The sequence below is a fragment of the Oryzias latipes genome, chromosome 22 (assembly GCF_053564925.1).
Source record: "Oryzias latipes strain Hd-rR chromosome 22, Olatipes_Hd-rR_3.1".
Classification (NCBI taxonomy): Eukaryota; Metazoa; Chordata; class Actinopteri; order Beloniformes; family Adrianichthyidae; genus Oryzias; species Oryzias latipes.
In genome coordinates, this window is record NC_136258.1 from 16,400,454 (window position 1) to 16,426,043 (window position 25,590).

At 39.3% G+C, this 25,590-nt stretch overlaps 2 protein-coding genes across 2 annotated transcripts; both read right to left on the bottom strand.

The window, feature by feature from the left end:
- Positions 1-321: 321 nt before the first annotated feature.
- Positions 322-11,988, bottom strand: LOC101167912 (zinc finger FYVE domain-containing protein 1). Its single transcript, XM_023951306.2, has 11 exons — positions 10,136-11,988; positions 9,544-10,048; positions 8,271-8,485; positions 8,008-8,114; positions 7,798-7,906; positions 7,617-7,714; positions 7,427-7,544; positions 7,142-7,312; positions 6,688-6,868; positions 6,485-6,598; positions 322-1,714 (listed from the first exon to the last, which is right to left on the bottom strand). The coding sequence occupies exons 1-11, from the start codon at positions 10,643-10,645 to the stop codon at positions 1,482-1,484; spliced, it is 2,361 nt and encodes a 786-aa protein (XP_023807074.1). The 5' UTR covers positions 10,646-11,988; the 3' UTR covers positions 322-1,481.
- Positions 11,989-12,116: 128 nt separating this feature from the next.
- LOC101170064 (rho-related GTP-binding protein RhoU-like) lies at positions 12,117-13,072 on the bottom strand. Its single transcript, XM_004082591.5, has 3 exons — positions 12,761-13,072; positions 12,627-12,685; positions 12,117-12,553 (listed from the first exon to the last, which is right to left on the bottom strand). Exons 1-3 carry the CDS (start codon positions 12,924-12,926, stop codon positions 12,125-12,127), a joined length of 654 nt encoding a protein of 217 aa, XP_004082639.1. The 5' UTR covers positions 12,927-13,072; the 3' UTR covers positions 12,117-12,124.
- Between the last annotated feature and the right edge of the window lie 12,518 nt (positions 13,073-25,590).

The following is a 25,590-nucleotide window of genomic DNA, read 5'->3' on the forward strand; positions in this document are numbered from 1 at the left end:
CATTAGCATTTCAGAGGAGAGTTTTTTTGAAGGGAAAACTCAGGCAACATAAATCTATTTTAAACCCAGGCAGACACAGAATCTCAAACATCAGAGGTGTATTATGAGTGCAAAAAGAGAATTAGTTTCAAAGCTACATTTAACAAAGAACCCTTTTTGTAATGAATAATAATATACAAGCTAACAGGCTGTCCTTGTTTTTTTCTAAATTCTGCGTTTTCTTGTTGCATGAGAACGCAAAATTTATACTAAAGCAACTAAAGATAAATCTTTCTTGTTAAATTGAATATGTTGCATAATAGAAAAAAAACAAAATCCAAGTTTTGGATACAGTTACTACAAAGACCGTAAATACATTTTAATATCAGACAACAACCAAAAAAGTATATATATATATATATATTTATATATATCATACAATATCTTTAGATGATGGATCACAAAAATGTGGTGGGATGAGGACATAAATCATGTCAAGAGTCCTTTATCTTGTCAGGCTGCAGAGGCCTGAGCAGAATATGCAAACACATTGTGAGGACAAATTTTAATGTTCTTTAAACTCTGAAAGCCTATTTTCATACACTCAAGCATATACTACATACTTTGATAATTATTCAAATAAAAGATGAGCACACAATCGAGCTATACACCGAAATGCCACTGGGTCATAGAGAGCTTGAGGTTTGATTCAGAGACTACCCTCTGAACACATAGAAGGCCATGGATCGCTCACTACCATGCACGCCAAAGAACACTTGTCTAATAACTTATGATTACTTTGTGTGTGTGTTTTTTTTATCATCACTACATAAATACTCTTCCACATTTCACTCTTTTACATCCTTTTGTCACAAACAACACAAAAAACATACCACAACAGACAGTGACCTGAATGATTTTTGGCACACCAGATATCCCCAAAACTAACATCTACTTTTGTAGAGCTCAACACAACAAACTGCTTCACTATATTTGTATTTTAGCTATGATACGCTATAGTCTAAATAGTAAAAAAAAAAAAAGGCTTAGTGCAAAAACTAGAATAATGCAATGCATGCATGCATGTAACGGAACCTGCAGTTATGCCTGCACCCACATAAAATATGTTTCTGGTTCAAGCTCAGGGAGCAGCACTTAATGATAAAAAGTGCTGGGAACTAATCACACCAACTCACCAGCACTCTCAGCTAACGGTTAGTTTAAAATGATGCATTTTAAAATAGTTTCTAAAAGTAGAAAAATAGCTGGACAGTTTTATCTAATTGAAAACCAAGAATTTGTTCTCATCAAAATACTAAGTTTGTTAACTAACCCAATATTCTGGCTGTTCTACAAAGGCCACAGGAACTCTACGATTCCAGATTTGCTAAACATATTCCTGAAGTTTTCCTTTCCGCAGATACAGGACAGAATCCGTGACGTGGTAGAGGTATGCTTCATCAGTGGCAGACTGTTGCCTTTGAGAACGGCGAGCTCCGTCGTCAAAGTTCTCCTGGCTTCTGGTTGCAGCTGGAGCACACGCGCACAGGGTGGTCCCAGCCACGTGACGGCACCGATCGGCGCTCCGGCGAGCACTCGTCGCACACACCTTGGCCACAGGCGCGGCAGTGGTGCTTGGACAGTTTGGCAGTGAACTCACGTTGGCAGTTGTGGCATGACAGAATGTCCTGATCGGGAACCCAGTAAGCAGGACGAGCCGCATCTTTTACGAGGCCTGAAAAGGGCCATAAAACATGAGCAGACGTCACAATTACTCATTTAAGAAGTTAAGATAACAAAATATTTGGAGTGTGAGATGCCAAGAAAAATCAAGATAATATGCAACAGCAACTACGGTATTCCTCTGTTAGAGTTAAAAGAAAATCCATTACAGGACCTGATAAACATTTATTACAATATACATATATACCATTTATGTGATTACTTTAAACCTAAAACTTGAGAACAGGACTGAGTGACCCCGCCCCCTCGTGCTCCAAACAGGAAGTATCCGCTAGCTCCAAAAAGCCAAACTCCCAAAGACTTCTAGTGAGAAATAAACAGATATCCATTCTTGCTTTGCTACCTTCTTTAACATATTTTTATTAATCCTGATTATTTTTCATGTATTTTTTGTAGTTATTAAGTGGTATTTTATTCAAGTTTTAAACTGGCCGATCAGAAGGTTCAATGCAGGTATGTGGTCTCCTGTCAAACATTTTACATTTTTTGATTGACAGATTTTCCTGGGTGCGTTTCCAAGTGGTAGGGGTGTAAACTTCCAGCAAGCTCACTCCTGTCTGCCTAGAGTCGTTGCTATCAAAACAATGCTCTATAAAACGATTTGGACCAATCACTGCTTACTGATCCAAAATGGCGACGACGTTCGTATCTACCTAACTATGCACATTATTTTTTTGGACTCCAAAACTGCTGGAACTGTTTGAACTTTTGTGCCCCCCCCCCCCCCCCGCCGCCTCATCATTGCCTAACAGGTGAAGTCAAGTCCTCAACTATGCGGGTTCAAGTTGCCATGGAAACACAGACAGGTTTTGGACATTTAAGTAAGTGGCCTAATTGTGTTATTATTGTAGCAGATTTGCTCTGAGGTATTTTTGGGGGGAGGTGGTCGCACACAGAACATTTCAGCAGGATATCAAGTTATTCAAAACATATCTATCCAAGCCCTTTGGTAGTAAATATAGGGCGGCAGCAGGTTTATGCAATACCCAACAGTAATATATTCTCCCTATGCAACTCGTTAAAAAATGCACTCAGTCTCCTTCTATGTTCCACAAAACTTGGTTGGTTTCTTGATACCAAGGTGTTCTGTGCAATTTTCACTGGATCAAACTCATGTTATGAGCTTACAGTTTTTCTCCATTGGTTTGGCTCGTTTCTTGAAACAGAAATTACATTCTGAATATTCTAAGATCATTTGGCAAAACAGTCTTACAGTTTAGCACAACACTATAGCTCACTTGCAAAATCTAATATATCTCCCAAAACTGCTCACTCGTGCTTCAAAACTAAATCTTTTCCCATGTAAAGAGTCAGTGCCACCAAAATGGCAAAGATCCTTCTCAATTGCTTTGGCTCATTTCTTGAAGCAGACCGGACGTTCTCAACACTCTTGGTGCTTTTGCCAAAGTAATGTGGATGGTTCAGCACAACACCATGGTTCACCTGCAAAAGCTCATATCTCTCCCAAAACAATTCACTCATGTGTCAAAACTAAATTTCCTTCTCATTTAAACAGTCAGTGCCCCCAAAATACTTCGTCCCTTTGGCATTGTGTAGGCACTGCTAGTCAAAATGATTAGATGTTTTGTCACTATAGCAGAGGACAACTGAAATATCCCTCATGTCCACCTTTCAGTCTCAGTCCTTAATTGACAATGGTTACTGTACTGTTTTTGACAAGGATTTTAGGGTTTTAGGGTAAGAATAGCCTCTTAGGTTTAACAGCACACATTGCACTCATACTGCCAAGGAAATTCTAACCATTATCATTCACACACATAAAATAACTTTCATACATCAGAGTTAAAAGAAAATGTATACAGAATAATATACTTTATAATATAAACACAAACAAGAAACAATGACAATGATATGCAGCCTACAGTGCTGTAAATAATGCTTAAGTTTCACAACTAACAGTTCTTCACTAGTGGTCGCTGTCCTCATCCTCCCTCTCCTGGCCATCGTCCTCACCCTTCTGGCTGTCCTCACGCTGCTGTCTGTCTGGCCACAGATTCTCGTCCACATCACAGCGTATATTCTCCCTTGCGATGCAACGAGGGAATAAACGGCGTGCATGTTGCAACCATCCCCTACACTGATCTCCTGTAATATTCTCACACGCAGCATCCAGTGCATGGAGCAGGGACCTCTGATCTTGAGCCCGATGCTCATTGACTCTCCACCTCCAAGCGGAGAAAAACTCCTCAATAGGATTGAGAAAAGGAGAGTAAGGTGGTAGGAACACTATGACCATCCTTGGATAAGTAGTGAACCAGGCCCTGATGAGCGGGCCACGGTGGAAATTCACATTGTCCCATACAATAACATGTAGTGGTAGGTGAGGCCCTACGAGACCTCTCTCAGTCTCAGGGATCAAATCAAATGAAGGTGGTCCAAGAAGATGAGGAGCTTCTGTGTATTGTATTGGCCAAGACTGGGGATGTGAGTGGCCACAGCATTCTCAGATATGGCAACACATAGTTATATTGCCCCCTCGCTGGCCTGGGACATCCTCCTTCGTTTGTCAGGTTCTAGTTTCACCTGACTGTCAATTGCTGTAATAAATTTATCAAATGTTCCAAGGGATTCATATATCGTATTCATGGGATTATGTTCTTGACCAATTTTGACAATTGAACAGACTATTGTGCATGTGATGACTTACACAATGAAATGATGCTGACTCATTTTGGAGCGAACAACCATTAGACTGAGAATCAACAATCAGTTTAGATCAACAAGATCTATTCACTTGGAAATTGTGCTAAATGTAGGCTACCTGTACTTAATCAATTGAAAGATGTACTGAGACATTTGCAATTTGATGAAATTAATGAGAAATTCCATTCTGTTGTGAACCATTGCCAAGTGGTTTGGAAGTTTGTCCATGTTGTTTCGAGAATGTAATTTCTGTTTCAAGAAATGAGCCAAACCAATGGAGAAAAACTGCAATATCTATATTTATATATAAAACAAAATATACAAATTCAGAATAATAAAACCGGATTCAGTCGTGTTAGCAAGCTTCAAGCAAGTGGCTTTAAAGCATGCAGAAAAGAAAAGGTCATTGTGGTAAGCCAATAGAAATACATCACTGGCCACACAGTATCAAATGGTCTGTGCAAGCTTGCAGCTCCACATATGCATAAGAATCAGTTTGACAGTGTCTATCATCTATAGACGAGTGGGTGTTCTTAAAAAAACTAGACTGCAACATAAAGACTGTTTGCAAAAAAAAAAAAAAAAATCAGGAAGGAACACTTTCTACATCCTGAGAAAGCGTAGGTCCTTCAATGTTTGCAGTAAGATGAGCCCATTGAGACGACTTTTGTTGTGAATTTGGGCTATACAAATAAAATTGAATTGAAAATTGAATTGAAAGATGATGCAAAATTCTTTTCAAATCTGTGGTTGGAGAGCATCCTATCTGCAGTCATCTGTTAGGGCAGCAGCCAGTGACTCAAAGAAGCTCAAATAAGTCAATGCGAACAGCTGGTTCGGTGCTGAAGAAGTCTGGTACCTCTTTTTTTTTTGCACTGCATAACAACCAAGAATGTTTCAGCCTAAACCAGAGACTTCTTTATGTCAGGTGCAGTGCTGATCGTTGCAATAGTTCCTTCTTTCCTGTAGCAATTGACACAATACAGACCCATCACAAGGGTTTTGTTATTTAATTTATCGACAAAAACCTCTGCAGAAACTAAATTTACCTCAAGGTATTAAAAAGAAATTCTTTACTATAGCACTTACATATCTTTTTTCCTATTAATGGATAAAAGCATTTTGAATTTTAAGATGTGCTGGTTTGTGTTTAAGATTTACCCAGAATTCCCTTCACACATAAAATAATATTAACTTTAGATCATCTTACTTGTCATTTGTACCATTATAGATGTAGTTTTGAGCTGTTTTGTTAAGAACTTTGTGATTGTCTCTGTTAAAAGGGCTTCAATATTAATTGACTTAAAAACTATTCAGTTTTTTTTTTAATTCTTTGTCTAATATTTGAATTTTGTGGTTAACAGTTAACCTCCCATTACTATGAGCTGTTTTGATGTTTGTGTTTAGTTTAAAGTTGTTTTTTGTGATATAAAACAACACAACACTTGTTTTCAGGTTAATCCCCAATCTTTGAGGTGTGTCTGTTGTTTATCAATCTTTGGCAAAATCCAAATCCTTCCAGTTTTAGATGAAAAAATACTGTTTGAAAAAGGGTGTAATTGTGACAGAAAATACACTAAGCAGGCCACAAGCTCCCTGCTTTGCTCCATTCTGATGCATCCATTTGTAGACGACTAGATCCCCCCATGTCTTTGTTTTCCTCGCCCAAGCTGACATTTGGCTCAAAGCTGTACGGCTTTTGCTCCGACAGTATTGGGATGGGGGTGTGAGGAGCTGCAGGCTAGCAGGAGAGCGCATAAACCGATAGCTCAGCTATGAGTGACGGGAAGGAGGACGGGGATGTCACGCCAAAAACTCAGAGGTGAATTTCTAATTACTGCCGCTCTGCCGAAACGATGTCCTAGAAAACGACAGAGGTTTTTTGATTTTGTCTAAAAAAAAGAAGGCATAATCATAATAGAAAGACCACTGGGAACGCTTTAAAAACAGATCCAAAGATGATCAGAGTGGGACTTTAAAGTTAACCCAAGTTCTTTTAACTCAAATGAAGCACGGCACATTTTTGCCAGAGGGTTAGGAGCTGTGCACCTTTCCAGAAAAAAAATTAAGTCTCTTTGGAGTTTTCGACAATTCTCACCAAGTGGGATGTCAATGGCAGTGACCACAACCCCGATGGTATTGGTAACAGCTTCTCCCACCTTCCTGGCAAGAGTTCCACCTTCTTCCTCCTCGAGTTCTGCTTTAAGGATCTCTGCAAAAAAAAAAAACAGCCAGAAACACCAGTGCTGGGTTGGCTCCAGCACAGACATTGACAGAGCAGACAGACACCAGCGAGGGTACCTGCATACGAAGCTCTCTGTTCAAAGCAGACATCGCAGACTCTGACAGGGCCGAGACCCCAGCCTCTCTCGGGGACGGGCGCGGCTTTGGAGGAGCAGCCATCACAGAAGCCCTCCCCGCAGGCGCGACAGTGATGCTTGGTGTCATTATCCTGGAAGACTGCATGACACTTGTGGCACACCTTCAACGACATAAAAAAAAAAAAAATATATATATATATATATATATATATATATATATATATATATATATATATAATATATATATATATACACACATCACAAGCTGCTTTAGATCAAAAGCTATAAGGAAGAAGTATTTACAAGCTGTGTCTTGTGACCCACATACATAAATTGTGTAATAGAAACACAACACTACAGGCAGTAAACATCGCTGTAGACATGAAAGTGTTGACTTGGCTTTTTGGTGGCGGGTGGGGCTGTGTGTCACTCACCATGATGAGAGAGTTGGGTTTCCAGTAGGCCGGGGCGATCTGATCTGTCAGCCAAGAGGTGACGGCCTTGGCAGGTTTGACGCTGAGTTCGGAGACAGACTGAGCCACGAGGTTAACTCCATCCAAAAGGCGCTGTGCAGCATTGCTGTTGTCCTTTAAAAAGCCGTCCGACTGCCCAGCAACAAAAACAAATACTCATTTGATTTGGATTATTGATTAAAGTAATCTATATTTGCAGAAATATTCTTCAGAAAGGATTTTAAAAAAGTTTTTTTTTTATCTTACTCCTGGCCAAACATGCTGGATCTCAGTGCGAACAACTGTATCCACAGGATCCTGGTTCCCATACCAATACTGACGGCTCCGGTAGATCACTCCACAGTTGGGACATTCAATTACATATCTAAACAGATTTTTAAAAAACATTATCATATGCATTTACACACAATTGCACGTCTGGAAATCTGTCACTCACCCTGACCAGGCATATTTAGCGAGGCCTATCCAGGGAGAGTCTGAGGAGGCAGAGGTCTTAGGGACAACAATCACTTCCTTCCCGCCTTCATAACAAGCCTGAAACAGTCCAAAACATTCATTGTATTATTGTTCCAATGTAGAGAAATGACAGTTCTGCGGCTAAAGATCCCCATGTTCACCTTGCACGTGAAAATACGATTGTCAAACTGAGCGGAGTAGCGGCAGCGGCTCTTGGCTTCGTGGCACACGCCTTCTCCTAAATGATTCATACTGTTCTTGCAGCCAAACCTGCCATAAATCCAGAAGGTTAGAAAGGTTATCAATAACTAAAGGAAGCAAAAAAATTTGATTAAAAAAACAAAACAAAAAACCCCTTCAAACAGATATACCCGCAACTGAGACAGGAGCTGGAGCAGGTGAAGTACTCATCAGGAAAGAAGCAGTTCTGTCCGATGAGCTCACTTGTGATTTCCCCGTTGAAGCGCTCGCTCAGCGCCTGCAACCACATTGGAGGAGAAGCCGATCGGTTTTTAACATGTTCTTGTAACATTTTTCTCATGATGGAGGACATACATAAAGAAAACTTCAAAAGAACGCTTTAAAAGTAGATGAAAAGATGATTGGAATGATCCACTTTGATCAGATACTCCACCTGCAGGGCTTTGAAGATGACCACGGGGGTGCGTGGTGAGCGGGTGGCATTGTTATCCAGGAGCAGCTCCAGTTTCATCTGGAGGCCACTGAAATCTGTGGGTGGGCTTAGCGTCTGGGTGCCCCAGTACTGGACAGAGCTGAAAGCTTCCGGATATCGAGAAAGCTTTCTAAAACGATCCAACAGCATCCGATCTACTGACTCTAAGGACTTATCTGCAGAAAGACAGAGAGGAGATGGTTCCCTTTCATTGTTATCCTGCTATTCTGTGTTAGCGTTGAGTACCGTATACATTTCTCAACACTGGGATTGTTCAAATGTCTCCTCTTGCTGTCATCTTAGTCTCAGGAAAAAAGCAGAACAAATTATTTGTAGACAGAAACATTGATTTTCCACAGTTCCAACCCCATCAGAATGAAAGACACGATTTTACTGAATAAAAGAAAAGAAAAAAAGTGACATTTAATATAAAAAAAGGACATAATGGATGCTCCTATTTATTTCTTTGTAACACCTACGAATAGCAAAAAGTAAGAAAAATGCAAGTGATCGAGCATATTCACAAACACAAAAAGGTTTGAAGCATAGAATAACTAACTAAACACAGAAGCCTGTTTGCAGAGACTCAAACAGCTGTAGAGAAAGAGCACTTAAGACAACAGAGATCTAATGCTGGTAATATGAGCTCCCTGTCTAAAAGGAAACAACAAAGGTTTCCATTAGAGAGCCTTAAAACAAGATCCTTCTGAGGTCTGTCTGATTTTGTTGGAATTTCTATTAAAATTTTACTTTCCAATTTTATATTCCCACATATGACCTGGATAATTTGTAAAGTTTGAGGCTTTCAGCTGAGTGGACAGTATAACACAAGATTAGAATCTAAACATCTAAAAAAAAGTCTTAAACTTGGATTATATTTGAAGAACTATTTAAAATAGAAAGTTGCATCAACATTAAAGGAATAATAGGAGTAAATGAATAAATTAAATTAAAAAATAAGTTAAAAGCAAAGAAAGGGAATCAAATCAGCTTTGATTTGAACTTCCTGACTATTAATATCAGATTAATGTCTGGGAGATAATGTGTTGTTAGAGAATAAATAGGTTTGTTTGTATCATATTATTATCATATTATAACAATTATTTAATGCAGTAAAACTCCTTCAAAAGTAAGCATAAAAAAGTAAAGATTGTTCACCTTGTATTATTAATATAAATAGCTTTTTTTCTGTTGTGCAAACCATGTAAAATCTGTTACTAGGCAGTTTTTTTACCTGAACCCAGCAGCTTGGTATGAACAGTTTCATGGAAGATGACAACAGCAGGACCCAAGGTTGACAGCGGGACGTCCAGACCACAGCGAGCTGTCGTGGCTTTGAGCTCCTTGGTGAAATGCTTCAGGTAAGCATCGGAGGCATCGCCCAGGAACTTGAAAAGGTCGTCATGGAGACGGTCGGCATGGGTGCGGTAGATGATCAGGTCAGAAATGGCCAGCACCTTGAGCAAGAGGCGCGTTCTCTGGCCCTGTTTCGAGCTGTTCCCAAGCAATCCTTCCGTGTCGATGACCACCACCCTGTGGATGGGGTCGAACGCCGCCCACACGCCCACGGTGCAGGACTCCTGCGTGGGGGAGGTTTTGAAGACTTCTCTGCCCATGAAAAACGTGTGGTTCAGAGTGTGGGATTTGCCCTCTCCGGTGTTTCCAAAGATGGACACCACTTTCAGCAGGTGGTCAGGATTGCAGTTGAGCCTCTTCACGAATGAAGTTTCGTCTTTTATCTTGAAGAGAACACGACAGGAAACAAAGAATCCCTTAAAATTGGAACAGATGCCGGTTTTATCTCCACAGTCGCTTGGCCAACTCACCTGCATTTCCTCGTTCTCATCAACCAGAAGAAAGCTGGACACCTTCTCCAGAAGTTTTGCTCTCTCAGATTTGGTCTCCTCTGGGATTTGAACCGCAGCCGGGGCTGATGATTGGACGGAGCTTCCCTCTGGAGGTTTGGGTGGCGGAGGATAAAATATCAGCTGGTGCTTCTTTTTGCTGCTCCCACTATGAGTGCGCTTCTGACAGTCTTGGCATAAATTCACTTTGCAGTTCTGGCAGCGGACCGTCGACCTGAGGCGCTTGCCACCGTCCCCATTGCCGCCCTTACAGTTGTCACAGTAGGGGACGTGGCCGGCACTTATCGGAACCCGCTCGTGGCTCTGGAAGCACTCCTGCTTGTGGAGCTCCACTTCGCAGCGGACACATTGGAGAGTTTTGCAGTCCACACATTCAAACGCAGCCTCCTCAGAGCCACCACAACAATAACTTTCCTGACATATCAGATTAGTATTAACTCCTTTTTCAGAGGATGAGCCATGGCCGCTCATTGTTTCAATGAACTTGAGCTAATAGACTATTGCTTACTTGATCAGCTTTTTTCCCTAATATATTGATGCAAAAGGGTCAATATGCAATAATGAAAACGCTGACAGAACACTTTACAACAACTGGAAGTTAGCTATTTAGCAACAAAGTTTAAAATATTAGCTTGAAGCGTGGCATTTAATGCTTTTTATTATTTTGATTTTTTTTAAAGTAACAAAAAAAGTCTAACAACTATATAACACTAGCAAAATAAAAGTCATTCGGCTTTTATGCGGCAAAACATAAAATATTGCATGATAAGTAAACGTTTAATAAATAAATAGGCAGCACCAACCAATAAAATAACGATTTCCCTGAAAGATATGCAAGTAAATATGATGCTAACAGGCTAGCTAGCTAAACTGGTGTCAAGAAGCTCGCGAGAGAATTACGGTTTTATGACTTGGCATCAAGGAATTATTTAACTTTACGGCTAATTAGTGTCGACGAACAGTTCGAGCTCTTCCAAACGAGCCAGCAAAGCCCGAGCACTTCTCTCTAGCTGTCCGAGCAAGCAGCTAGCCTCCGGGCTGTCAGCTGGAACAAGTCAACAAAAACAACAACTGCTCGATGTTCAAAACAAGCTTAGCTAGGCTAGCCGCCGGCTACTTCTGCGCGGTCAAGAGCCGGGACATCCACGTCACGTCGCTTGGATAAAATCAAACTTTACAAGTGTTACTGAGTGGGAACCCTTCCGAGCAGTGTCATTGTTTTGTTCTTCAACCCCCCTCCCGTGCAGATCTCAGTAGCTACGTTGTACCGTTGCCAGGACAGATCAGCTGATCGGATTATTTTCAGTCACAGGGTCAGAGGAGAGTTAAGGGGCTGTTGCCTTATGGGAAACGTAGTTCGTGTGACAAAATATGCCAAATGGCAGAATTTTAGAATCTTTTTTGTGCTTAGTATTATTACACACAACAACAAATAGATAAAAATTAATTTAGATTTTAATATGTATTGACAAAATTGCTTTTTGCTAAAAATCTTATATAAAATATTGATTTTTCTTCATTTTATAATAAACTCCTGAATTTGTACAATACTTTTATGTGTTCACAAATTGTTAGGAACAAGCCATTTGTATATGAAAAAAGCTTTGAGTTAAGTAGCTTTTGTCTTGATAAGTGACCCTTCAAAAGGATCAGCAGGTGACCATTTGTCCTGAATTGTGGGATCTGGCTTTTCCTTCCGATCCTTCTCCAACTGTAACCTCCAGAGAGCAAACTTTAGACAACAAATAACTGCAGAACTTTATTTAAAAACGTTTAAGTTTTATGTGTCCTAAAAAAGGTTAATGGAAAAAAGTATATTCTGAAAAGAAAAGTAAAACAAAAGAGGTTAGTTTGGAGTCTTTTGCCTTTTAGTGCATGTTTCACATCTTTCAAATACACATTGGTAACAACTGACTTTCAAATTCACAGGTTTTCTTCAGAAAATTCCAATCACTTTCCCCTAAAACTGTACAAAAAAGACTTCAAACGTCTAACCAGGGTGAACTTTCTTGATTTGGAGTCTTTGTGTTCAATGGCAGCATATACAGCATGATCAAACACATCTTTGAGGTTATGCTGAGTTAAAGCTGAACACTCGAGGAAGCTGTGAGCTCTGATTCTGTGAGCAAGTCTTTTGGCTTTCTCAAAGCTCACTGGTCTGGTTCTCTGGTGGTTTAGATGAATGAGGATGCCCACGTTGTGACAGAGGTCTGACTGGCTTCCCACCAAAACAACGGGAGAAGTCCTGTTGGCTGCGCGGATCTGTGGGATCCATTTGGAGGAAAGGTTGGCAAAGGAGCGTGGGTTGACCAGGCTGAAGCAGAGGATGAAAACATCCACATGGGGAAAGCACAGAGAGCGAAGGTGGCCAAAACCATCCTGATAAAACAAGAGGCAACGCACTCATTAAAACCTAAAAAGATTCAAATGAAACAGAAAAGGTTTGCTCTACCTGTCCAGCAGAATCGATTAGTTTCAAACGGACAGGGACTCCATTCACATGAATTAGACCTGTAAAGGAAAGGGCTTTATTTTTGTGTGTGAGATAACCTACTCAAATAAATCAGAGAAAAGCAGAAACCTTACCAGTGAAAACATCAAATGCTGTTTGCTTGTACTCGCTGTTGAAGCCATTAAAGATGTAGCTGATTATCATGGTTGTCTTCCCCACTGCTCCATCACCAACCAGCATGAGGCTCAGCTCCTCTCTCAGTCTGTTTGGCTCATCAATTGTCTGACAAATCTGTGCCATCCTCTCTAATTACTCCATTATCCCAAATTATCCAAACTAAAAAAGCAAAAAATCCAAGCACGAGAACAGTTGGTTGTATTCAATTTAGTTTTCTCTAGCTGATAAGAAGAGAACCGCCACCTCGATTTGAAAGAACAAAGGCACCCAATAAGATGTGCGAGTCCCTTTCGACACCTTTTGTTTCCGCCCCCCATGCAAAAACCCTCTGACTTGAGACTTCAGTGTTTTTGGATTGAAAACATTTGATTGCAATACCAATAATGTCCAGCAGAGGGTGGTGTAGCTCCAGCATCAACTTATTCGCGAATGTTGTTTGGAGGTTCAAAACCAGGGGTTTGCAACCTGAGGATCCGGAGCCACATGCGGCTATTTTACCTTTCCATTGTGTCTCTCTAGTTAAAGGAAACAAATATATTTTACTATAAAAAGTAACTGCAAAGTTAAAAGTAAGTAAGTACAAAATTAAAAAAAGTTTGATTCACAAACAGGCAAAGGGCTGTACGTACCACAAGTCAAACGAAAGCATTTTGCATACATTCCCCTCAAGAATTGTTTCTTATAGTAAAGATCACCTATTTAGCTAGGACAAATTGTAAAACAAACCGTGTTTTTTATTTTTGTATTCATTTGATCATTCCTAACATTACACAACATTTGCTGCAATGAGGTGATCCTATGTGTGTCTTTTAATTTGAAAGGAAGTCATTTGAACCTCCATCAAAAGCTATAAATTGTTTAAAAAAAAATAAAGCTATTTTCTGTTCATGTTTATTCATGACCAAAAATTGTTTATTCATATTTGTCATAATAGTTACAATTACTTTAATGCAAATCAGTGTTTCTGTTTCCCTAAAGGGGTATGTGAGACTTTGTGGCTCCTACTGGGATATAGTGAATGAAAACCGGCTCTTACAGTAACTGTTAATGGTTGAAGACCCCTGTTTCAAACTATTCTTTTATGCTAATTCCTTTTCCTACAGTTGGATAGATAGATAGATAGATAGATAGATAGATAGATAGATAGATAGATAGATAGATAGATAGATAGATAGATAGATAGATAGATAGATAGATAGATAGATAGATAGATAGATAGATAGATAGATAGATAGATAGATAGATAGATAGATAGATAGATAGATAGATAGATAGATAGATAGATAGATAGATAGATAGATAGATAGATAGATAGATAGATAGATAGATAGATAGATAGATAGATAGATAGATAGATAGATAGATAGATAGATAGATAGATAGATAGATAGATAGATAGATAGATAGATAAACTTTATACACCCCACATTGGGGACATTTATTATCTTCAGCAGCAAAAAAGACATTCAGAAATTCAAACAGCAAAAAGAGAAGAAAAAAATTAAGTGTGATAGTTTATAACTGTCTTGGATTAAATTGCTACGCAAAGTCACTGAGGCTGATAAAAATAGTGTTTTCAAAAAAAGAAAAGAATAAAAAAAAAAAGCAGAAACATATTTTTGGTCCAATGTCAGGCAGTCAAATCAGCACCAGAAACTGCAGCTTCTATAATTAACATGTGAGGAAAGCTATAAGGGCAAAGGGCACAGCTGGCCTAGCATTGTTATACCATCATCAGCTGAAGTTTGCAGAAACAACAGCCTGTGCCATGCTTCGAGTCTTCTGCAGGGTTACCGAGTTCATATATACTATAAAAGTTGAAGGATTTGGCATGAGAGCAAGAATTATACATGCAGTAGATGTTACCTTTTGAGATCTTTTAAAGGAGAGTTTTGCGAGATGTTGGTCCTATTTTGACAACTGAAAGGTGTCAGATCAGTCAGTAACTGCAGATTCTTGCAGCATCAAGAATGCAGCGGCCAAGGTTACACTAAAGTTCTGGTGTGTTTGGAGACAGCAAACTACCAAGATCATTCATACCAAAACACCACAGATTTAACTAAACCACAGAGATATTCTCAACATTTCTTTCAAAATAAAAGTAAAATCTGTCTTTCTATGTTTCTTTACGCCTGAATAGAAAGTGTTGTAAATATGGAAGCATAAACAGAACCAGTTTTGATAGAATGACTTTTTTTCTTCCACACTGAAATCCTATTCTTCAAAATGATTGAAGAAACAAACACTGAAATGATTTAGCTGTTTTAAAAACTTGAAGGGAAGCACTTCACGTGGGAAGCTGGAAACAGGAAGTGTTTCTTTAATGTGATAAATGACTACAATGATCAGTGGGAATTGTTGATTCTCAGACAACTTTAGTGATCGCTGAATGAAGCAATTACTTCAGCCCTGCTTATGTAAACACTGGAGTGTAAAAGGAGCGAAGAAGTGGACGAGAAAAGTTTTCCGAACAGTAATGCTTATATGCAGGCCCGGCGCCAGAGGGTGGGCCCATCCAGTACCCCCTCTACTGTGCATGGAAACGTCTATTAGATATTAAAAGCATGGGTATTTCGATGTTTACAACTACAGATATGCTTTAAGCATCCGATAGACATCATTCATAAATGATGCATATAGCTATTAGGATCTCCAGCAGATGACTCTCCCACATCTAATGGCGTCAAGGTCCCATCATGCCTTGCTGTAAACAAGCCGCCATTTTCCTTGAGGAGGGTTAGAGTTAATATTAAATATAAACCATTTTTATTTATTTTAAACATTTCCAAGTAACATGCTTCATAGGCCAATTGGATTGAACAGATTGTGTCTAGATGAGTGAGTGTGTGGCCCTGCAACAGAGTGTTGACCTGCCTTTACCATAGTAGTTGGGTTGGCTCCAGCAACCTCATGACCTCAGAATGGGTTGAGTGGGATCTGAAAATGTTGGGTGTAAAATTGCATAGTTTATTTCATTTATTTTTTACTTATTCATTTATTTTTCTTTCTTTTTCTTTCTTTTTTCTTGCATCGTTTATTTTATATCTAGTAAATGTTTATGTTCATCTACAGTGGATGTATATTAGTTATCTAAAATACATTCATTCATTCACTAAAAGACTTCATTTTAGCTTTGCACTTGACATAGTTGTACCTTAGAATTGCTAAAAATGGACATTAAAGCTTGTCTAAAAACAAGTGAGCACTGTGTGAAAACGCAGTAATGAAACTATTTCAGCATTGGCAGTGGAGCTGCAATGCAGGTGCAGTCAGGTAACACACCTGTCAGGTAACGCACACGTTCACCAGCGCTGCTTGCCAGCAGCAGCACTCAGATTCACTCGTCAGGTCCAGATTACCCTGGAGTTGATGAACCCAGGCAAGTGTGACTCTAAAAAATGGTCTGCAAAGAAATGCAGTTTCTCTAGTTCACGGTACCAAAACAGGCCCTGATTAGAAATATTCAGGAAAAAATGATGCTGCAGACAGTCCACCACATTTTGATATCAGTGATGTTTTGTGAATTCTCATTTGTAAAGATTTGAATCAGCTAAACTATTCTGGAGCCGGATCTGCTTTTTTACTAAAGGAAATAGTTCTTGAGGGGAACGTATGCAAAGCCAGTCAGTTTGACAGCCTGGTTTGGTTTAAAATATAGGCTTCTCCTGGTAAATTTTCAAAGCTTTTAAAGCTTTTAATCAGTTTTTCCAATTAACAGTGGAATTTGGATTTCTTCCATTCACATGTACATGTTTTTTCTCCCCAGTTGCTGACCTTAAATGAGCTTTTGCTCTTGCTTCTGATAACAACTGAGAAACATTTCAGTGATTTTACAGTCTTGGAAAAGTGAGGTTGATGATGGCTATATTTTTCCCAAATTCTTCCTCAACAATTAACATTTTCTTCAAAACAATGTCACAACTGTTCTGCAGGAGAACGTCCGCGATGTGATTTTATAAGCCGGGAAACATTTGGGGGTGAAAACGCAGCTTTAAACAAAGTGTGGTTTCTTATCTGTGTGGGCCTGCAGGAAACTCTGCAAGTATTGTGTTGTGTGGTCTCTGCTTCCTGTTTGCCTTTGTTTCTCACTTGCTCATTCTCTTCTCCCTTGCACTCCCCCCTTTTCTCACCACCTGTGGTGTGAGTGATAGACTTTAGTCCCCATAGATGGAGGACAACATCTGGTCTTGACACACATCACCTTGTCAGGTCGCTCCCAGGCTGCAGCTACGACAGCTGAGTGTCACAATGCTGTTCCTTAGACCAAGGTAAATGCCATCCACAGGAAGCAGCCTTTAAATATCTCTGCACCCAAAGATTTGTTTCCTGCATGGATCTTCAGTCACTGCAGATCAACCAAGTGTCTTTGCTGGTTTACATGCATCTTTTCTTGGGCACTAGATGTCAGCATTGTGCTGAAGTCAACTCATTTTTCAGCCACACTGCTGTCACTGTAAACATGTTTTCACTCCTAACCTCCACACATGCAGAAATGTATCCAGACACACATAAATTGAGGTAATCTGCTTAGTTATAGTATGTGTGTGCAGCTTAGAGGATCTGACACTGTGGTAAATCCACGGTTTTCACGACAGAGTGGTAAATTTGCTGATCTCTTACTCTTGTGAAAGATTGTGCTTCACAAAAAAACTTTTAATTATTATCAGTCTGTAATTTGCAGCGCATGTAACTTTAAAAAACAACAGAGAACTCTGTCAGAAAGGTGTTAAAAGATTACAGTATCCTTAAGCCAGAGATCAACAGGGTTCCCTGTTGACTGAGCAAATGGTTGACACAACAAATGTGTGAAAAACAAACCATTTTCATTACATTTTCTGCATAATACCTTTAATTGATATTGCATTGGCACCTCATTTAATACAACGACCCTGACAACCCAGGAATTTTCTGCTTCAATAGAAAACATGGCAGGAACCTTTATGGATCACCTGCTTTTTCCTCACATGCTTACATTGTACCATAAATTGGATTGTATCAAATATCTAATTTTGCAGTGTGTAGCCCCGCTTTTAAATTGGAATGTTATAGCTGTATTAATTTCTCTTCAGAATCAGAGGTGGTCACCTAAAGGGCGAAAGGCAGCACTAGTGACTTCAGAGGATGTTGATGGTCCAAACACAAAGATGCAGCACTTGAAACTTGCATAAAAAGTCTAAATTCTCGCTGTGTCAACAGAACCTCTTAACCGTGGCGTTCAAAAACAGCGGTGAGAGGAAGGTAATGAACCATTGGATCACGTGACTTTTATTGCACGTTGGTTTTACGCGGTCATTAGGATCCGCCTTCATAGAAGCTCTGGTGTCATCTCTGTGGAATTCCACGTAAACTGTTTTAGTTGTTATCCTAAATTTCCAGAATTTTCATTAATTTTCTTTTCCAGGATCTATTTCCTCTAGACTTCAATAACAGACATGTTTAGATGTAGAGTTTTTTTTGCCGGTCTACATAGAGGGATGTCCAGAAAAGCACCAATGCGTCCATGAAAACATAAAACCTATAAATCTAGATACACAGCTTCACCTTCTTTGTTCAATTCCTGCATTTGCATAATCTGAAGCAGTATTCAAACCAGGATTGTGTCATTTGGATCTCAAAGAGCTTAGGGTGAAACAGCCTGCCCTAATTTTTTCCGTTAAACCTACATGTTGGAGGGCTTTTTGTTGCCCAGCCTGCATCCATGTCACTTTAGTCCCTCCTATTGCATTAGATGCTGGCAGGGGTCCAAAAACAGCCAACTAATCCCACTTTCCCCACTGCAGAGAATCTGAGGGGTCTGTTTTCTCTCCTTTGTTGGATGTGTAGTACCCTCCGCCCACTCATAAACCTGTCAAAATAATATCCTACAACTAATCTGCTTGGTGACTGTGACCATGGGAACAAGCTTGAATTAAGAAATTGATTTGCTCAAGAGGTATTTAAAATCCAACGTTTTAACAATTAGCATATTACTTTAGGTAAACAAAACCTGGCTAAAAGCAACTAATTTCTCTCAATAATTCTAATATTTTTGGCAAAACCTTGCAATTATGTAGTACCCTTTTGTTGTATCTCACTGTTTTCCTGCGTTGCATAATTGGAAAAGCCCAGGTTGCCTCTGAGATTCAGTGATTCAGAGATTCAAGGTTGCGTATATTGTTCGTTAGTTCTGTAAACCCATGACTGTGCCCCCTCCTGTTTAAGTACCCACGTCATCATGTTTGCAGATGACACCGCTGTCATCTTGAACAAAAAGAGGTTCGCCTAAAGGGCAAAAGGTGGGGGATGGCAGTCTAAGGCTGCGTTCACACTGCAGGGCTTAATGCTCAATTCCGATGTTTTGAAAAAATCCGATTTTTTTGCAAGGCCGTTCACATTTCCAATTAAATGTGAACTTTTGTGATCTCCTGTGTGACCATGAAATGACCTAGAAGTGACCTGCATGGGCAGAAGAGTACTCAATGGTGAACAACGTCCCTCGTTGTTTGCAGAAGTGGCTAACGTTAACAATGGATGTCAACAACAGTGTTGTCAAAGCTGAGCTTTTTTTGCATTGTTACATTTATTTTTACAAAGGAGCCAGCACAATTAAAATCTTCTCATTTTAAGAAGGCATCGGAGCCAGGATCGTCTGTTCCCACTGTTGTGGTATGGGGATGTGAATGTGCTGGGGCCACGCGTGTGTGTGTAAGAGAGAGGGGCAGTGAGAGGGGGCAGTGGGGGCGTGCATTCATGTTGTGTGTTACGGAGAAGGGAGAACAATAATAAAAGAAGGCTTCCCCCAGAAGAACCGCCTACTTCAACGCAGAATTATGACGTTTGTAGAGTATCAATGACGTACGGGTCGGATACATGTGGCCTGGCCGTTCAGACGGAGGTCGCATTTTTAAAAGATCGGATACGTATCGGACTCAGGACCATATACCCTGGTGGCCTGGGTCGCATTTGAAAAGATCAGATCTGTGTCGTTCGGACTGTCATGAAAAGATCAGATACAGGTCGCATAGGGGAAAAAAAATCGGAATTGGGTCGTTTCAGCCTACAGTGTGAACGTAGTCTAAGAAAACCGTCTTTTTCGAAGAATGAAAAGGCAAAAAAACCTGACATTTTAACTTGCAGTAAGTCTGTTCAAGGAGTTCAACCCCCAACTGCACATAAAAAGAAGAAAAACATGCCAGCCTGTATTACAAGTTTGGCTTAACAGTAATAGAGGCATTTTACCACCACAGCCTCTATATGTAAAAGCCCACAATGCCTTTTTTCAGCTAAGAGGAGAACAATCTGCTACAGTGGCTGTTGGCAACTTTCTACATAGGTTGGCCATAAACATATGTACACTAAACCAACGATTAGACTATGTGAGAGCTGGCACCTTTGCTCAGAGGAAGAAGGTATGAATGAATCCCATTGGAGATCTTTGTGTGTAGTTGCTTGTGTGGGTTTCCTAAAGATTACACAACTTGATGCCAAGGTAATCCAACAGAAAGCTGGGAAGACCTTGATCAAGAAGAAGTGGTATGAAGTTCTTTTTTTTTTTTAGAGAGAAAGTGCAAATAAAAACATCTGCTTTTAGCTTAACATTTTCTCACACCAACTAAGTTGAAACTTTTCTTGAAATGTTTTCTGTGAAAATCAACAAAGCTAAAATTTTGTTTGACTTCTAGCTATTTTTGCCAAGTAGTTTTTTTTTTTAAACCTAAAAGGGAATAAAAAGAATCATTTTTGCCAAAGATGCTTTCACTCACAAAAATGTAAGACATTGTCGCTCTAAAATAGCTATAGTTTGCCTAATCCTTCAACATCATTTTACTCCAAACGTACAAGAATAAGCCTGTTGATTGTGTGTTTAAATGAACACATGAGCCTGTAGACTTAATTCAATACATCCCACAAATCTCCATGTTTAGTTTAGGAAATATTTGTGCCAAAATGTATACTATGTATATTATTGAAGCTATAAGGGAAATACCATCTGTAACTTCAAATGCCCTCTTATTGCTTCCATCAACATCGAGAGAGGGCAGGTTACAACCATGTGCTGCAAATCACCAGTCCTTCATTGTTTGATTATTAGCAGGTGTTCAGCCCTTTGTGAAAGAAGTTTGGCCTGTTTGATGGTCTAGTGCCGTTTGCTGCATGTTGGACGAAATGCCACGGGGGGGAAAAGACATCAACAACAGCAACAACGGCTTACTGTAACTCAATTGGGAAAGGCTTGTATGATAGTTTAAAACAATTAGGAAAGGTTTAAACTCGTCACTGACATGTGGAAATCACTAAAAGCAACTGCATGATTTTTCAGTCATTATGTATCACAAAAATGGGTTTTCGGGTGAAAGTCATTATTGAAACATAGAACGATGAAACAAAATTTTTAATGTGTTGCTTAAGGGGCAATTTATTAAGATGCAGCCTTTTGACTGTTGAAGTCAGAAACAATTTGCTGATTATTATGCTTTAAAAGAATGAAATGAAGTTAGCATTAAATACTTAATTACTGAAGTTATCAACGACCGCAAAATAAGTTTAATAAATAATGAGCTTTATCTCAACATGTGTAAAATTACAGGATCAATCGCCCAAGGCGGGCCAAAAGAAACTTGCTTGCCTGTGAATTGTATGAGATGGTGCTGATGCAGAAGCTCTGTGGGAACGTGGGAAACAGAGTTGATTTTCCGGTTCTTTGAGAGAAAACACTCCAGAGAAAAATGGCAGGAAACCTCCAGGGCCTTTTGATTCATGCTAAGAAAGTGAGTCAGAGTACCTGAGAGCTTGAAGTCCTCATGTCATGGCCACCCTGAAAGTTAAAAGGCAGAGAGAAAATGATTCCACTCATTAGAAGCCTAATTTCATTACATGTGGGATCTGGGAGTTGGTTTGCTAAAACACTTAATAACAGTAGAAAGCTAGGTCTGTTTTTCATGGGTTTTATTTTTTACTGTGAACAGAAAACTTAAAATTCCGGGTTTAGCAGCATTAATGTTTGGGTGCAAAAATACTTTTGGATATAGTTTAATATATTTACAAAGACTCAGGTGTTCTCTATAAAATCAACTATTTTAATAAAGGTTTAATTACTGTTTCTAGATTTAAGAATAAAATGTCTGATCCTGGTTACTCAAAGTTTGTGGTTGCTCCCTTAAAAAGAAACAGAACAAATCAATAATTCTGTGGTGAAGGATAATCTAATACATACATTTTATTTGTACTAAAGTGTGGATATTACTCAATGTTACACAGCTCTTTGCACCTGTGCATGCTCATGCAAAGCCATCTGCAGCAGAAACTAAAGTTGTGATTTCTTTGCCGAGTTCAACTCAGATGTTTTCTGAAATTCCTGCACAGTAGACCAGGAAACACACCCTTTACCTCCCATTAAAACCATTGTCTGTTTGGATATGCGTCAGTAATATATAATGTCATGTATCTAAACTATAAAGCTAGAAAAAAAACATGGAATAAACCACGTTCATGAAGTATGCATTAAGAAATCAAACAAGGAAAAGGTTTGTGGTTAAAGATCCACTTCGATGAAAATGGTGTTTTGGATGTTTACAACATGTTCTTGTGACATTTTTCTCATCATGGAAGTCATATTTACAGAAAATTTATCTTAAAATCAATTTCTGGATATTTCTTTATTTAAACTGTTGTGAATCAGGAGCAGCAGGGGAAAAAAAGCAGTTGGAAAAAGATTTTAGCAGTAACGTAGAAAGCTACTGAGCAAGCCACAAGCTCTCTGCTCTGCTGTGTTCAAATACATCCACTTGCAGACGTCTTTGTTTTCCTCACCTGAGCTTGGATCTGGCCTTGAAACTGTTTGGCTGGATAGCATCAGCATTGCTCGCCATTTTTGTTACACTGTTAATGTTAGGTTGGGGTTGTGAGGGGCTGTAAGTTAGCAGAAGAGCATGTTAACAGATGGATGATGGGAAGGGAGTGGACTTACTCTGCACCAACAGTCCCTCCCACAACCTAGAGGTGAATTTCTAATAAATTACTAGAAAATGGCATCGTTTTTTGCCTAAAAATGGCATGATTATAATTGAAAGACTGCTGGGAATGCTTTTAAAATCGATCAAAAGATGATCAGAGTGGGACTTTGAATAAAATGAAATTCTTACAACACTTATATTTAAATGTTACTATTGTAAATAATAAGAATATAGAAATAGTTAAAAGCCATAGAGGTTGTTTTTACTAAACCAACAGCGAATCATTGCTGTTTTGCAGTTTTCCTCTTTCTAATAAAGAAAAAATTACAAGCTAGCTCTTTAACAGTAAGCCTAAAATTCACAAAATACTTCACTTCATTAAATATTATTTAATTAGTCAGATTATTTTTTAACAACACATTATTAAAAACACAAACATAGCAATACTCGTAGGTCAAAAGATAAGCTAGCAGACAGACAAACATAATTAAACATCAGCATTTGGAGTGTGCAGGTGATTAAGCATCAGGCTGGAATCAGGCCTGACTAAAGGCCTGACATACAGTCAGAAAAACATATTCTTTCTTTCAAAAAGTGTCAAAGTCAAGTGTCATTTGAATGAAAAGAAACACCATTAAATTCAATCACTAATTATGATAAATGAAACAAAGCATAGTGTTTATCGTCACACAATGAGTAATGAGTCTCAACCACATTGTTTCTCTCCAGCAAAATGAAACCAGATGAGCATCCGATCAGAAAAAAAGACCCATGTTGAGTCTTTTGATCAGAGTGTTTAGACAGTTGTTTGCTTTGTGATGATAAAACTAATTTCAACATCGGTGGGGGGTTTTCTGATTGATGGAGGGCTGGAAGTAAGACATATGTTTTACTGCTAAGTCATTAGACCTCAGTTGTGGCACATTAATGGATGATCTTCCTCTTGTGGTGAAGTGGCCTTTGTGACCGCACGGCACTCATGTTCACAGACGACAGGCGTGAGGCGACCCTCAGCAGATGAAACAGAACATCCCCTGCACTAGTTCTGGGGCTCTAAAGTGGATACTATCCATTAGAGGTCCTATCACTTTCTACTTAACACACTTCTAGGTTGACCTTTAGCCCTTTGCTGACCAAACCAGGGTCAAGGGTCAGGGTTCAAACTGGGTACACATTAACATGCAGGTGGAGGGTCTCAAAACACATTATCCTTAGAGATCTGCTTTTGACCTCCTCGGGGGGACATAGCCAACATTTCCAGTTTGGCATGTTATCAACTTTCTTTACAACCACCACAATTGTACCAAAACTATTGTCTAAAACGTTTTTGTAAGACATTTTAAAGACCCACTCTGATGAGAATCACATTTTTTTTGGTGTTTTTAACATGTTCTTGAGGCATCTTTCTCATAATGGAGGACGTTTATGAAGAACATAACGATTAACACAGCATTTCAGAGTATTTCGTTAAGCTAATCGTTGTGAATCAGGAGCAGACACAAACATGGTGTTTGAAAAAGATCGCAGTTGTGACAGAAGCTACTACGGCAAGCTCCTTGCTCCGCCTCATTCTGATGCATCCGGTTGCAGACGACTAGATCCATGCACATTTTGTTTTTTACTAGTCCGAGCCAGTATTTGTCTCAAATCTGTGCGGCTGGATGATTTTAATTTTTTGTTTGCCATTTTTGTTGCACCGGTAATGTCAGGTTTGGGTTGTGAGGGGCCGTAGGCTAGCGGGGGAACATGTAAACAAGGGAAATGGCAGGCTTACTTTACTCCAACAGCCTAACCCACAACTCAGAGGCAAATTTCTAATGAACTACTGTTAGAAACTGTCATAGAAAAAGACAAGTTTTTTTTTACTTTGGCTTAAAAATGGTATAATAAGAAATAACAGATCACTGGGAAGACTTTAAAGTTAGACTTTTTGATGTGCTTTCTTTTGCCAAGAATCTTTAAATATTAAAAATATTAATCTACCAACTTTTCTTTAACATGTTCAACTATAGCATCAGATGACAAGGCAGTGAGAGCCAAGGCTTTGACATGACAGCAGCAGTTTTGGAAAGGAAAAAGTTTAATCAAACAGATATCTTGTAAAGACCACAGTGACAATATGAAGCAGAAGAAGTGGACGAGGTGGCAGAAAGTCCATGACATTAGATGAGTCATCTGATATATTTGTGGGGAACAGTTTGTGCCAGCTTGCACCGCATGTGGTACAAGCGAACATCTGACTTAGTGATTTTTATATGTCTTGCAAGCACATAGGAATATGTTGTTCAGTGCTAATTTAACCGACTCTTTCTCCTGGATATATCATACTATTTTACCGCTAAATATGTATGTTTTAAAAGTATATTTCTTCCTCGTTCATAACTTCTGTTGCCGTCTTCCTGTATGGGTCTTTAGGTGCAGTGCTGCAGAGCACATCCTTCATCTATTTACTGCTTTCACAAGCCACACCTTTGACCTACTTTTGGGCTGATTTCGAGGAACTGTGTCACAGAACCACTGGGCTCAAAATGTGGGCTTGTTTTTTTTTCATTGCTTTTTTTTCCTTCCTTCACTCTAATATGTGGCATGTGTGCAGGCGGCTCCAGCACAGGGTAAATACCAGATAGAAGGGAGAAAAAAAACATCCCTATATGGACCCTCACTTCCCAGCTAACCCTCACTTCACTCACTGTTCCTCCATAACTGTGTTCTTGGAAGTCCTCTTGCTCTTCATTAAAAGCCACTACCGTGAAAAGCGTTGCTTTATGTTTCATAAAACATATTAAGGTACAAAATATTTTGCTGAATAAAAGTAAAAAAGGAGCACATATCCAAGAAGTTTATGCATACAAGTA

Excerpts from the sequence above, each read along its gene's own strand:
- LOC101167912 (XM_023951306.2), bottom strand. The coding sequence starts at position 10,645 with ATGAGCGGCCATGGCTCATCCTCTGAAAAAGGAGTTAATACTAATCTG. Across the intron at positions 7,715-7,797 it reads ATCGTATTTTCACGTGCAAG|GCTTGTTATGAAGGCGGGAA; the intron begins GTGAACATGGGG and ends GGACTGTTTCAG. Across the intron at positions 7,313-7,426 it reads TCCAGCATGTTTGGCCAGGA|TCGGACGGCTTTTTAAAGGA; the intron begins GTAAGATAAAAA and ends GTTGCTGGGCAG.
- LOC101170064 (XM_004082591.5), bottom strand. The coding sequence starts at position 12,926 with ATGGCACAGATTTGTCAGACAATTGATGAGCCAAACAGACTGAGAGAG. Across the intron at positions 12,686-12,760 it reads AGCATTTGATGTTTTCACTG|GTCTAATTCATGTGAATGGA; the intron begins GTAAGGTTTCTG and ends TTTCCTTTACAG. Across the intron at positions 12,554-12,626 it reads TAATCGATTCTGCTGGACAG|GATGGTTTTGGCCACCTTCG; the intron begins GTAGAGCAAACC and ends TTGTTTTATCAG.